This window comes from Mastomys coucha, unplaced genomic scaffold (assembly GCF_008632895.1).
Source record: "Mastomys coucha isolate ucsf_1 unplaced genomic scaffold, UCSF_Mcou_1 pScaffold21, whole genome shotgun sequence".
NCBI lineage: Eukaryota > Metazoa > Chordata > Mammalia > Rodentia > Muridae > Mastomys > Mastomys coucha.
Genome location: NW_022196904.1, coordinates 36,470,212 through 36,484,173, shown reverse-complemented (window position 1 = coordinate 36,484,173; position 13,962 = coordinate 36,470,212). Strand labels below are relative to the sequence as shown.

At 50.6% G+C, this 13,962-nt stretch overlaps 1 protein-coding gene across 12 annotated transcripts in view; it reads right to left on the bottom strand.

Annotated features, from left to right (window-relative positions):
• The window catches only part of Tsks (testis specific serine kinase substrate), a 29,133-nt gene that overhangs the window by 3,351 nt on the left and 11,820 nt on the right, over positions 1–13,962 (bottom strand). For 4 of the 12 annotated variants that reach the window (XM_031386489.1, XM_031386493.1, XM_031386491.1 and 1 more), the window contains exons 1-8: positions 12,943–13,304; positions 12,483–12,705; positions 4,359–4,454; positions 4,095–4,178; positions 3,299–3,409; positions 2,429–2,715; positions 1,214–1,408; positions 652–825 (exon numbers count right to left, since the gene is read on the bottom strand). In XM_031386489.1, the coding sequence (XP_031242349.1) occupies positions 652–825; positions 1,214–1,408; positions 2,429–2,715; positions 3,299–3,409; positions 4,095–4,178; positions 4,359–4,454; positions 12,483–12,705; positions 12,943–13,208 (1,436 nt within the window). In that variant the 5' untranslated portion in view covers positions 13,209–13,304. Of the gene's footprint in view, positions 1–651; positions 826–1,213; positions 1,409–2,428; positions 2,716–3,298; positions 3,410–4,094; positions 4,179–4,358; positions 4,455–12,482; positions 12,706–12,942; positions 13,305–13,962 lie in introns of those variants that run through there. The other 8 variants (XM_031386492.1, XM_031386496.1, XM_031386500.1 and 5 more) reach the window with 6 other exon arrangements.

The window sequence follows — 13,962 nt, the reverse complement described above, 5'->3', positions numbered from 1 at the left end:
GGCCTCGAACTCAGAAATCCACCTGCCTCTGCCTCCTAAGTGCTGGGATTAAAGGCGTGTGCCACCACACCCGGCTCTCTACCTTATTTTTAAAGACAGAATCTCTTATTTTTCTTAGGACAGGACCTGGAGTTCCTAGATTCAGCTAGACTGACCAGTACAGGGATCTCCTGTCTGCTTGCAAGACAAACACTTTCCTAAATGAGCTACCCCTCTGTGCCCCTAGTATTATGTCACAGAGAACCCAGCCTCATGACACCCCAGCCTTCCCACAGTGTGCTGGAAATGCACAAAGTCTCAAATACCATTGCATGCAACCTTTGCTTCTCTACAAGAAGTCAATTTTTGTTTTTTGTTTTTTTGTTTTTTTTTGAGACAGGGTTTCTCTGTATAGCCCTGGCTGTCCTGGAACTCACTCTGTAGACCAGGCTGGCCTCGAACTCAGAAATCCACCTGCTTCTGCCTCCCAAGTGCTGGGATTAAAGGCGTGCGCCACCACCGCCCGGCAAGAAGTCAATTTTTACCATGTGGGAAGGGTAAAAAAGTTGTTCCCACAATGCAACCGGGCTCTCATTCTGCAACCCACAGGAATCCATCTCTCCTAGTGTGCGATCAATCCTAAATGTGATCCACAGTTACCCCTCTCCATACCTGGCACAGCGCGCGCACGGGCCTTGGGCAGACCGATCCAAGTTCAAGACATGGTCAGCTCCCCTTCGGGAGTTCTGAAGTTGCCGTCCCAGCTCCTCCAGAATGGGTTTTACTGGGCCCAGAGCCTCCAGTTCGCTCCTCAGTGAGGCAACAGACACTGCCGACCTTTCCACCCTGAGGTAGAAGAGCGACCAACGTGGATAAGCCGCAATACCCAGCTCTATCCCAGCGCCCGAAAGTCCATCTTTTAATACTATACACCTGCCTGGCCAGGCTCTGATGGATCTGTCCATCTCCACTGGGGACAGAAGCCAGGGCTTCTGCTAGGCAAATGCTGACACTCTCATTCCTTACTGGTGGATCCCAAGCAGGGGCTCAACTTCAAAGCCAAGCCCTTAACTCATACCAGGGGTGAGGCAGGGGCTCAGTCTGAGCCTCTCACTGGGGCATCTAGGTCACTTAGCCCCCAGCTCAAGCCTTTTTCCTCAAAGATCCACCCTCCTCCTGTTACTTCCTCTTTCCTATGGAGCCCGCATCCCCTCAGCACCTTCTGAGTCCTTACATGGTGCACAACTCATCTGCTCGTCCTCGCAGCTCCTGCAAGCCTCGTGCGGACTGTGCTTGTTCCCGCTGCGCCCGCTCCCACTGGCCCAGGAAGCCATCCAGACGGCCGCCCAGGCCTCCCAGCAACCTCAGGGCCTCCTGCACCGCCCCCTCCTCCTGATGCCACCGGGCTGCCAGCGAGGACACCTCCCTCCTACGAGGATTAGAAGGGAAGAAAGGGTTAGGTATAGAGTTGACCACGCATGCCCCTGTGGACCTCGCCCCAAATAGACCACCAAATTATTTTCTTTCTTCTTTTTTGTTTTGTTTTGTTTTTTGTTGCCAAGTGGTGGTAGGACACTTGGGAGGCAGAGGCAGGCAGATTTCTGTGAGTTTGAGCGCCAGCCTGATCTACAGAGTGAGTTCCAGGACAGCCAGGGCTACACAGAGAAACCCTGTCTTGAAAACAAACAAAAAAGACATTCTTGTCTATTGTAGTCCAAGTTGTGCTGGCACTCTCTATGTAGACTAGGCTGGCATCGAACTTACAAAGACCCTTCAGCCTCTGACTCCCAGTGCTGGTATTAAAGGTATGCACTGGGGCTGGTGAGATGGCTCAGTGGGTAAGAGCACTGACTGCTCTTCCAAAGGTCCTGAGTTCAAATCCCAGCAACCACATGGTGGCTCGCAGCCACCCATAATGAGATCTGACACCTTCTTCTGGTGTGTCTGAGGACAGCTACAGTGTACTTATTTATAATAGATCTTTTTTTTTTGGTTTTTCGAAACAAGGTTTCTCTGTATAGCCCTGGCTGTCCTGGAACTCACTCTGTAGACCAGGCTGGCTTCGAACTCAGAAATCCACCTGCCACTGCCTCCCAAGTGCTGGGATTAAAGGCGTGCACCACTACTGCCCGGCATAAATCTTTAAAAAAAAAAAAAAAAGGTATGCACCACTCTGCCCCTCCCCCCTTTTCCCTTTTCTTGTGTGTACGAGGTTAGCCCAGTACCATCTATGCTATCACCCAATCCTCATCTAGGTTCTGCTTTTGTGACCACACGCTTAGCTTCCCTAAGCCCCGCCCACACCACTCCCTAAGCCCCTCCCACATCAAGCTCTTCCAATTCTTACCCACCACAACCCCTCTAGGATCCACTCCGTCCCGCCCACTAGCCTCCAAACTCCTCCCAGCTCCCGCCCCTTGTTTCACCCCCTCCTCCAGTCCCCACCCACCTCAGCTCCTCCAGGCCGGTGGAGACCTTTTGCAATTCCTGCTCGCTCAGCGAGGGTCCCTCCCCTGCGCGGACTGCCATGCCCCAGCCACTGGAGGACAGGCCTCGCGGCCGCGAGGCTTCCTCGGGGCTGCCAGGAGGACCGGAGCAGCCCTGAATGGGAGCGGCAGGGCTCAGGCCATGCCGGGAGAGGCCAGCCTCCAGTTTTTGCTCCAGTTCCTGCAACTCGGCCTCCTGTCTCCGGGGCGTCTCATCCTGCAGTTGCTGTTGGAGGTACCTTAGCTTCTCCTGGGCAAGGGAGGACAACGAATCAAGGTGTTCGGCACCTTACCACCTGCAGCTAACTGCACCCCAGGGATCCCCGAGACTGCAAAGTAGTGTAGAGAGAGGATAGTTGGGAAGCACGCTTGCAGTCTAACTGAATTCCTGCTTGTCTTTAGGAGAGGTAATATTTACTCTAAACTCTGCTAGTTGTTTCTACAGCTGCAGGCAACCTGCCACTCCCTTCTTCTGCCCTGCCTGCCAAAAATCAGCCCCTGCTTCTTAGGGACCGCGACAAGCTTTCTCCGCGTTTTGTTGGAAAGTGAGCTAGCAAGTCTTCATTCTAGACCCGACCTACTCAGTAGTTTCAGGCTACACCCTTGCACGACTAAGCTAGGCTCTACCCTGGTCCCACCCAGCTAGCCCTTTTGGGCCCCTCCCTCCTCTGATATCAACCCCCTACAACTAGGTCCCAAACCCTCCTCAAGTCCACTGGAGGCCCTGGAGCCTCCACACCCCTGTCCTTGTCCACCAGAGCTCCTCCAACCCCCACATCCCGAGACTCCACCCAAACTTCCTACTAGCTTGGGACCCCTCCACGCCCTCGTACCTCCAGCAAGGCAGAGTTCTGCTTCAGGACATTGGTTTTGATTTCAGCGTCTTCCACTGAACGGGTCACCTTGCGGCAGTTCTCCTGGGTCAGGACATCAGGGCGGGGGCCCTGCCTTCCTATTCCGGTTCTGCCCCCCACCTTCTTGCATAGCACCTATGTAGGACGCACCCACTTCCCAACCAAGCTTCCTCCCTAGCCAAGCCCATACTGTACTACCCCTGTGACCATCCCACTTCTCCTGTGCTCCTTTTGTTTTAAAATTTTAAATTGTTGTTTTGAAAACGTCTCATGAGCCGGGATGTGGTGGCTGCGGCCTTGCTGCACATGCCTTTAATTCCAGCAGACGCAGGCGGATCTCTGAATTTGAGACCTGCCTGGTCTCCAGTGTTAGTTCCAGGACAGCCAGGGTTATACAGAGAAACCCTGTCTTGGGGGAAAAAAATCTTATATGTATGGGTATTTTGCCTGTGTATATGCATATACATATGTATATGTGCAACAGTGCATGCAGCGCCCACGAAAGCCAGAAGCCAGAACATTTTTTGGTAGCCATGAGAAATTCTCATGTACCCCAGCTTCCAACTCTTTATATAGCTGGAAAGAATCTTGTACTTCCAAGTTCTGAGATCAGAGGTATGGGCTACCACACTCAAGCTTAATGCCCTGCTAGGACCGAACCCGGGGTTCCCTGCCTGCTAGGCAAGCACTCTGCAACCTGAGCCACATAATCCCTCCGTGGTCCCTGCTTCTCTCATCACTTTCTCCCCAACCCATTCCTTCCACAGGGGCTCACCTTCAATTGACTGCAGTACCCCTCCAACTCTTCTGCCTCCTGCCGTCTTCTTTCCAGATTCTCACTCAGCACAGAGCACTCGCTCTTGACCATGTAAGGGAGGCAGGGTTACACAGAGGTTAAAGCTTATCTGGCGACCAGAGGCTTAGCCTCCAGAGGTCTGAGCATGCGCAATAGAGAAAGGTGGCTACTAAGACGGGGTAGGGGGTGCGAGGGGGACTTAGTTCTGGAGGAAGAGGTTACAGGGTCCTCAAGTATCATTACCTGCAGTGTCTGAACGTGCTGATTAACCCGCGTGGTCTTTTCCTTTAAGCTGGTGATGGAGTCTTTGGCACGTACCAATCCACTGTTGACCCCACTCTGGTGAAGAACGGGAGACATGTAGAGTTCAACACCAAGACAAATCTAGAGGTAGCAGGCTGTGTGTTTCAGCTTGAGTTTGCTCTGGATGGGTAGTGGCTTTGGGCCACAATCCTTGGATTTAGTTCTCTTGTTTGATAAAGCCAGAAGTAGACTAGTATTCTACACAGTGTGCTGGGACAAGAGGGGAAGAGTTTCAGAAAAATGCCTAGAATTCCCCAGTTGGAGGTGAGCAGGTGGCTCAATGTAGAGCCTAGAATCCCCCAGTGAGGGGCGGGGGTGTGACTTGGTGACAGAGTGCTTGCCAGCATGCACAAGACTGTGGGTTACAACCACAAATGTGTACCCAGAAAATCCACAAAATCTCTCCTTTTCTGTCTCTCCACTCTCTGAAGTATAAAACCGACAACCATCTTGGATCATCTGATAGAGACCATGAGATCTGTCTCACCATGTAGCTGTGGCTGGCCTAGAACCCACCGAGATCAGCCTGCCTCTGCCTCCTGAGTGCTAGGATTAAAGGCGTGGGCCACTATGCCTGGCTTCCCGTGCTCAGTTCTTACCAGCCGTTCAGAGCTGAGTCAGCAGCTTGTGCCCTGTGCAAACTCTTCTGGTTTTTTGCTACAGCACTCGGACTTGTTACATAATCACCGGCATTTGCCTTCTTGTTTCTCAGTGAGATCGAGACTTTCCTCTGCAGCTGGCTGAGCGCATGTGGTCATGATGGCTGATATGGATGGTCGGCATGGCATGGACATTGAGTGATGTGTTGAAAGGACAGGCATGGCTTCCTCCACCTTCCTCTCCCTCCTTCCTCTTCCTCCTGTTCCTCAGCTTCAGCTTCTTTTCCTCGTCCCCTTTTATCTACTGATTTTTATTTTTACTTTACTTTCTTTCTCTCTTTTAATTTTTGTTTTGTTTTGTTTTGTTTGTTTCTGTTTTTTGAGGCAGGGTTTCTCTGTAGCTCTAGCTGTCTTGGAACTCACTCTGTATTGTAGACCAGGCTGGCCTTGAACTCAGAAATCCGCCTGCCTCTGCCTCCCAAGTGCTGGGATTAAAGGCGTGCGCCACCACTGCCCGGCCTTTTAATTTTTTTTTTTTAAGGATCTGAATCTTAGCTCAGGCTATGTACTCATTAAATAGCCCAGATGGACTGTACAGTCCTTAATATGCCCCCACCTCAACTTCTTATGTATTGGCATTACTGGCAAGAGCTCTGCACCCCATTCTCCCTGCCTTTTGAGACAGTCTTATTCCATCTGTGATGGCACACACCTTTAATCCCAGTGTTCCTGAAGCAGAGGCAGGTGGATTTCTATGAGTTTGAGGCCAGCCTGGTCTATAGAGCAGTTCCAGGGCCACCAGAGTTACGCAGAGAGAGACCCTACCCTGTCTTTAAAAACAAAAACAAGGGCTAGAGAGATGGTTCAAAAGCTAAGAGTATCAGTTCCTCTTCCAGAGGTCCTGAGTTCAATTCCCATCTGTAAGTGGCTCATAATCTTTTTTCTTTTTGGGGGGGTGCGGGTTCAAGACAGGGTTTCTCTGTGTAGCCTTGGCTGTCCTGGAATTTACTCTGTAGACCAGGCTGGCCTCGAACTCAGAAATCTGCCTGCCTTTGCCCCCCAAGTGCTGGGATCAAAGGCGTGCGCCACCACTGCCTGGCTCATAACCTTTTATAATGAGATCTGGTATCCTCTTCTGGCATGAACACATACAGGCAGAACACTGGATACCTTATAAATAAATCTTTAAAAAGAAAAAGAAAGAAAGGAAGGAAGAAAAAGAAAAACCAAACCAAAATAAGCTTCCTTGACTGTAAAAAGAAGAAAATACATTTCTTTTGTGATTACTATGAAAATATATTGTTTTAAGGTCTGTCAGTGGTTGGGCATGTGGCACACTTTTAATCCCAGAACTCAGGAGGCAGAGACAGGTAGATCTCTGTAAACTGGAGGCTAGCCTGGTCTACATAATGAGCTCCAGGGCTTCCAGAGCTACATGGTGAGATCTTTTGGCGGGGGTGGGGGGGTGGGGGGTGGAGGGTGTTGAGACAGGGTTTCTCTGTGTAGCCCTGGCTGTCCTGGAACTTGCTCTACAGACTGACTGGCTGGAGCTCAGCGATCCACCTGCCTCTGCTTTCTGAGTGCTATAGTACTGCCCAGCTGTGAGAGTTTAAAGATGTGGTGGGCCAGGCATGGAGGCACACATCTGTTGTCTAGCCCTGGGAGGTTGAGGAAGGTGATGTTCTGAGAAATGCTGGCTGCCACGTCATGAGCATCTGTGTAAGGAGAGGCAGCCTATATGGCCAGGAGCCCAGATCTCCACTCAGAAGCCAGAGGGGAGTTGAGGCACCCACGGGGCAATGTCTTTGTGGGGCATCTTCCAACCCTAGTCAAGCCATCAGAAGAATCCAGCCTTGGCCAAAACATTGACTGCACACTGATCACATCAGACAAGTATAGCCCTAAGCATAACAGTGTCAACTGCATGAACCTCTCACCAAGGGCCTACAGTCCTCACAGAAGTGATTGCACCCTATATCTATGGATGTAATGTCTACAGCAACTTCATCCCACCCAAAGGTTAAGTCCTGGATGAATTGCCAACCATATTCTCACCCCCATTGGAGTACTATGGCATAGGACAAAATATTAACCCTCCTTGGTCTCTTCAGAGGACCATAGCCCTGGCAGAAATGTTGACTGAACCCTCATTATGGCCCTATGCCAGAACCTCCCAACTTACCCATTCCCAGATGGTCTATGTTAAGTGTCAGGACAACTTTCAAAGCATTAGATAAAATGCAAACTGTCTTTTTGAACTGGAGACTCAGGAGTCTTCCATAGGGGGCTCTTTGGGAGACTTAGAACATTTGTCCTGGGTCAGCTCATTTCACTTCCTGTGTGATCTCTGGGAGAGCATCTTAGCCAACTGTACCTCAGTTTCCCTTCCTGTGCAATATAAGTATGACTAGTAGCCACCATCACAGGATGACTGATTCAGATGATATGGGTCAAAACTTGGGAAGGGGAACTCAGGATCCTTGGAGGGGAGAGGGGATGAAAGACTGGCAAGCTAAAGTGTTCCAGGCAGGTGAGGAAGCCATGCTCTGCCATCAGCCAGTGCCGTGCCACACAACCCCCCAGCAGCAGGATTCCCTGCCTGAGCCTCTCTGTTTCCCTTCCCCCAAAATGGGGTATAAGGCTAGATAGCTATGATGCTAAGGCTGGCCATATGCCCGGATCTAGAGCCACAGGGTGATCAATATCTAGACTGGTAAACCCAGTGACCCATGTCAGTATGGCGGTGGAGGCAGGAGGATCAGAAGTTCAAGTCAAACCTCCGATTCATAGTGACTCTGAGGGCTGTAGCCCAGTTGGAGTGCTTGCTGCCACAGAGCACATACAAGGGCCTGGGGTCCATCCTCAGCCTTGCACAGACCTGGTGTGGTGGTGCACACCTGAGCTCTTGAGGTGGTGGCAGCAGGATCAGGAGTTCAGGGTCATCCTTAACTACAAAGAGAGTTTGAAGCCAACCTACGATGCATGAGGTTCTCTGTCTGAAAAAAGAAAAACAATCAAGGGCCACAATATATCACAGTTGGCAATGGTGGCATATGCCTGCGGCCTCAGTGCTTAGGAGACTGAGCAAAGAGGACTGCATGCATTCCAGGCCAGACTGGGCTCTATATTGAGATCTACCCCAAAATAAAATAATGAAGATGGTGTAGTATGTCCAGGAGGGACTAAGGAGCCACCACAGAACGGGATAAGTATGTCAGTGTGCCCTTAGCAGGGGAGACCCTGATGGTGACTGCTGTCATTTATCTCTTGACCACCCAAGAGCACCACCATCTCTGCACAGCATTTCTGCCTCCAGGAAAGCTAGGCGTGGACACTGATGATGACTGGTCATCGTGGCCCTCTGGGGCTCTGCTGTCTGTCTGTCTTTCTCTCTCCCCCCACCCCCAGTCTGTGTCTCTTTCCCCTCTTTTCTGCAGCTCTCTGAGCACTCCAAATCATCACTCCACCCCAACCCCTGATGTGGTCACAGGTTCCATGTCAGAAGGAAGCTGCAGTAAGATGCTTGAGGCTCACGCACGCTCACGAAGCCCAGAGCTGTTTGGATGCCATCAGTCCTTGAGTGACATGTTCATAGCTCTGCAGGGAGGCATCCAGCTCCAGGCTCACATGAAAACCATTGGAAGGCACTGGGGTTGGGGTGGAGGGAGGTCTGAGTCTATCCCATGCCTGGTTTCCCATCCAGCACTAGCCCCACCCCTTCTGGCCTCCCTGCCTCATCTCCCCTGCGCATACTGCCCTCCCATTCTAAAGGAGTCTCAGGGAAGAAAGGAGTTTTCCTTGGTACCAAACCCAGCAGCCTTCTAATCTAGCCTCTGGTATTAATGAGCACTCCACAGCCTTTTGACCTTGGGAATGACTCTGCCTTCTATAAACTCAGTTAATTTTCTCTTCAACTTTCCTTTTTTTTTTTTTAGATTTATTTATTTGTTTTTTATTTATATGAGTACACTACAGCTGTCTTCAGACACACCAGAAGAGGGCATCAGATCCCATTACAAATGGTTGTGAGCCACCATGTGGTTGCTGGGAATTGAAGTCAGAACTTCTGGCAGAGCAGTCAGTGCTCTTAACCACTGAGCCATCTCCCCAGCCCTTTTCTCTTCATCTTTAAACTAGGTCAATATACCAACTCCCTTATAGATGCTCTAGAGGGGGAAATGACAGGATAGAGCACACAGTAAGACAGCAGTAAGTGGGTTGCTTTCCCCTTCCCTCCTGAATCCACAATGACTCCCTATGGCCCTTGGGACAGTACCCATGTTTTGTAGCCTCTGTGGGCAATGTCCTGTTCTCCCTCCAGCCGCCATCTTTCCTGTATGCCACAGCCCTGTCCCTTCATTACCAGACTCTTTTCAGCCCTGTCTCTTTGCACATGCTGTTCCTAGTAGCCGCAACACCTTTCCCTGTTTTTCTGTATGACAAATACATTATTTCAGTTTCAAGGTCCAGCCTGTGTGTTCTCTTTTCTGAAAAGCCACTTTGACTATTCTTTAGGGTGTCCAGTGTCCCTGCCAGTACAGGCTATCACCACACCAACCCTCTGTGTGACTCCCTAAGCTGCTTCTGCTACTTTAAGCTCTGTGACCTTGCTTATGCTACCTAACCTCTCTGGGCCTCCACAGCATCACCAACAGAGAAATGAGGCTCAATACTGACAGAAATAACTACTACCGCTGATAGTATTAGGGGCTGTTGGCTGGCTGCCACACCAAGGCTCAGACACGAGTGAGTAGACTTTCCTTCTTCCTAAGGACAACCTCTGGAGATGGGTCTAGCTTTCTGTTTTGGAATCTGCTATTTCCTACACCGTATGTCATTACTAAAGCAATATACACAAAGCCCTCACAGTGGGACATGTTCTCGGCTCTGCAAGACTCATAGACCATGGCCGGGCAGTGGTGGTGCATGCCTTTAATCCCAGCACTTGGGAGGCAGAGACAGGCAGATTTCTGAGTTCGAGGCCAGCCTGATCTATGAAGTGAGTTCCAGGATAGCCAGGGCTACACAGAGAAACCCTGACTCAAAAAACCAAAACCAAACAAAACAGAACAAAACAAACAAACAAAAATCAAAAACAACAACAAAAAAACCCTCACAGACCACAACTGAATCTCTAACAGATTCTGCTTTAGATTTTTTTTTTTTAATACAAGGTCTGTGTAGACCAGGCTAGCCTCCAAGTTACACAGATCAGCCTGGCTTTGCCTCCCATGTGTAGCCCTGACTGTCCTGAAACTCACTGTATAGACCAGGCTGGCCTTGAACTCAAAAATCTGTCTGCTTCTGCCTCCCAAGTGCTGGGATTATAGGCATGTGGCACCACTGCCTGGCTTTTATTTTCTTCATTTATTGTCTCAGCACCTAGATGCCAGAACTTGTGTGTGGAGATCAGAGGATACCTTGAAAGAGTTGGTTCTCTTTACCACGTGGATGTCTGGCATTGGACTTAGGCTATCAAGCTTGGAAGCATACACTGAACCATCACACTGGCCCTTATATCTCAAACAATGCCATCATCTTGTCCTAGTCACCTTCACGAGACGATCTGCCAGTCTCCCAGGGCAGGCCATCTTGTGCCCCATGCCCTAGCGGTTAGGCTGAGGATTTTGGATCTTAGATGGATCAGGTCTATGGCCCTGATCAGTAAGGCAGAAGCTGTAGAAAGCAGATTTTGGGTGCTGAGATGGCCTGAGTCTGATCCCAGACACATTCAATGAAGGGGAGCTTCACTAAGCTGCCCTCTGGTCTCCTCATTTGTACTGTAGCATACTGTGCCCCACCTCACACAAAAGCATAAGTGTTATTAAAAAAAAAAAAAAGGCTCAGTAGCTAAGAGCATTAGCTGCTTTTGCAGAGGACAAGGTTTGGTTCCCAGACTCCACTTAGCAGCTCAGAAGCATCTGTAACTCCAGTTTCAGGAGGATTTGACACCCTCTTCAGGTCTCCCTGGGCAACAGACACACATACAGTGTTCATACATACATGTGGGCAGAACATTCATACACATAAAATTTTTTAAAAAAATTTTTTTTTTCTAAATCCCAACAGGCTGGATGGTGGTGGCACATGCCATCACCTGAAGACCCAGCATTTGAAAGGCAGACGCAGGCAATTTCTGAGAGTTCAAGGCCAGCCTGATCTACAGAATGAGTTCTAGGACAGCCTAGCCTGCACAGAGAACTCCTGCCTCTAAATAGCTGGCCCGGTAGGTAAAGGGTGAAGCACCGAGTCTGGGCTCCACATCATGGAAGGAAAGAGCCTATAGGTCCAAGTTATCCTCTGAGTCCACCATGGGGCGTGCCCTTCCCCAAACCATCCCAAGAATCAACTGGGAAAACAGAAAAAAGCTGTCTTAGCAACCTTGAGAGAGATAACCTGAGAGCCATCAGAATGGAATGTACAGCTGATGCTAAGACATTTCACTGGGATTCTCCCTTGGTAAGGCAATACTCACACTTGAGTGGATCTTATTTTCCCTCTGAGCACTCCTCCTCCTAACTGGCGAGATTAAAGTCTGTATTAAATGTTCTTATTGAAATCTCCAGTTCTGCCGTACAAACCCACTAGTTCCAATTTTTTTTTTCTACACAGAAGCCTCAAACCTCACTTTGGCCTGAATCAGGTCCCTGGAGACTGAGATAATTAATACGAGAGTCTGGGTGTGGTGCTGCATGTCTTTAATTCCAGCCAAGTGGCAGAGGCAGGAGGATCTCTGTGAGTTCTAGGCCAATCTGGACTACACAGAGAATTACAAATCAGCCAGAGCTACATAGTAAGACCCTGCCTCAAAAACAAAGTCAATAACAAAAATACTGCCTCGAGCAGCTGAGGGACGGTTTGGAGTTGTCCCTACTCCTGACATCCTATCTTAGGAGCTGGGTGTGTGGATTCAGGCCTCACATCCCAGCTACTTGGAGGGCTGAGGCAGGAGGCCTACAAATTTAAGGTTAGACTGGACTAAGGAGTGAGACCCTATCTAAAGAGAAAGGATGGGGCTGAGAGATGGCTCAGCGGTTAAGAGCACTGACTGCTCTTCCAAAGGTCCTGAGTTAAAGTCCCAGCAACCACATGGTGGCTCACAACCATCCGTAATGAGATCTGATGCCCTCTTCTGGTGTATCTGAAGACAGCTGCAGTGTACTCATATAAAATAAATGAATATGTCTTTAAGTGGTAGAACCTGCCTAGAATCCCTCCAGTGGGGGCCATGGCCTAGTGTGTTCTCTCGTGTTGTTTAGGATGAAACCCAGGGCTTGCATTTGCTAGCCAAGTGCTCAACAGCTGAGCTATACCCCTGCCCCCAGGGGACTTTTCCTGATAGGGTTATTAAAGCCTGTCTTCTGGTCTCAGGGACGATAACTTCTCCTTCTAAACTAGATTGCCCCCACCCCAACTGCCTACATCCACTGAGTAGATTGTGGCCCACCCCTTGTCAGCTGCTCACCAGTAGTTCTGTGATGTCAGGGTCCTCTGGAGCCCAGGGTGTTGTAGGGGAAGCAGGTGGCCCTGGCAGTGCTAGTGGACCACTGTCCTCTGTGGTAGAGTCTGTGCCTGAAGAGTCGGGCTCCATGGCAGCCAGGTTGAGCAAGGACACGTTGGTGCAGGCAGAGGACCGCTTGAGGTTCAGGCACCAGTGCATCGGCTCGTGCGACATCCGGGGCTCCACCCTGCAGATGACCCAGGACACAGTCGGGATGGGGGGGGGGCAGACAGGCGGGCCTTATGTCCTCGACATAGCTCCTGCACCCTCTGATGCCATTGACCTCCTGCTTCCTTGGCTCCTTCATCTACCATTTCCCTGTTGCCTTTTAGCTTCGTCCCCACCCCCCACCCCCCACCCCCGCCCGCTTCCTTCCATCGCTTCTCCTGACTCTCCCTTCAACCCACCACCTTTTTTTCCCTACCGCCTCTGTAATGCCCTCTTCTTCGTCCCTCCTTGCCCTAAGCATCCATGCTTTGCTGTAGGCCGTGTTGTCACCAACAGGGTGCAGGAAACCCACCCATGGAAGGACACGGCCTTCTTTTTCTTCGTTATCCCTTTGACAGGGCTGGTCACCCCCCCGGGAGCCTCGGGGACCAGCTGGGCGCGGCTCTCAACCCCCGCAGGTGGGTCCCCCGCTTCGTGGATCTCTTTGGATTGCCAGATTGTCTTCACCACCACGCTTGCCATGGCGTGGGGGGCCTGCTCCCAGGGGGAGACTCACCACCTACTCTGCCCGCCTCCCCCCTGGCGCTCAGGGTCCCTTAGCTCCTGGCCTGAGTCACAAAGGGCCTAACCACTGGGTCACAGAGAGGGGTATAGGGGAGAACAGGTACTGGCTCTGCTGTCCCCTGTAGACCTCAGTGGACTCTTCCGGCCCTGGCTTTGATTGTACAGCTCCCTCATTTCAGTCTAGAGCACACAGTGGACTGGGCCCTAACCCTGCAGCCAGCTCTGGATCCAGTCCCAGGTCATCTATCTTGCTTCGTGCCTTGCCTAGGATCTGAGATACAGAACAGGATCATTTCCAAGCCCTTCACTGAAGGACTTGGTGCTCTGTGAGCACGTGGGAGGCAGAGTTGAGAAGAGAGACACTCAAACAAAAAGATCCCAGCATCGGACATGCCACAGAGAGTCAGGAGAAATCATGGCAATATGTCGTCACAGCTTCTCAACATGTGCTTGGGATTTAGTCTTCATACTGTGTGTGAATTTTTTTTTTTCTTTTCTCTGTGTATCCCTGGCTATCCTGAACCTCCCTTTGTAGACCAGGCTGGCATCAAACTCACAGAGATCCAGCTGCCTCTGCCTCCCAAGTGCTGTGATTAAAGGCATGCACAATAGCACCCAACAATTTTACCTATTAAGAAAAGAATCAGCCGGGCGGTGGTGGCTCACGCCTTTAATCCCAGCACTTGGGAGGCAGAGACAGGTGAATTTCTGA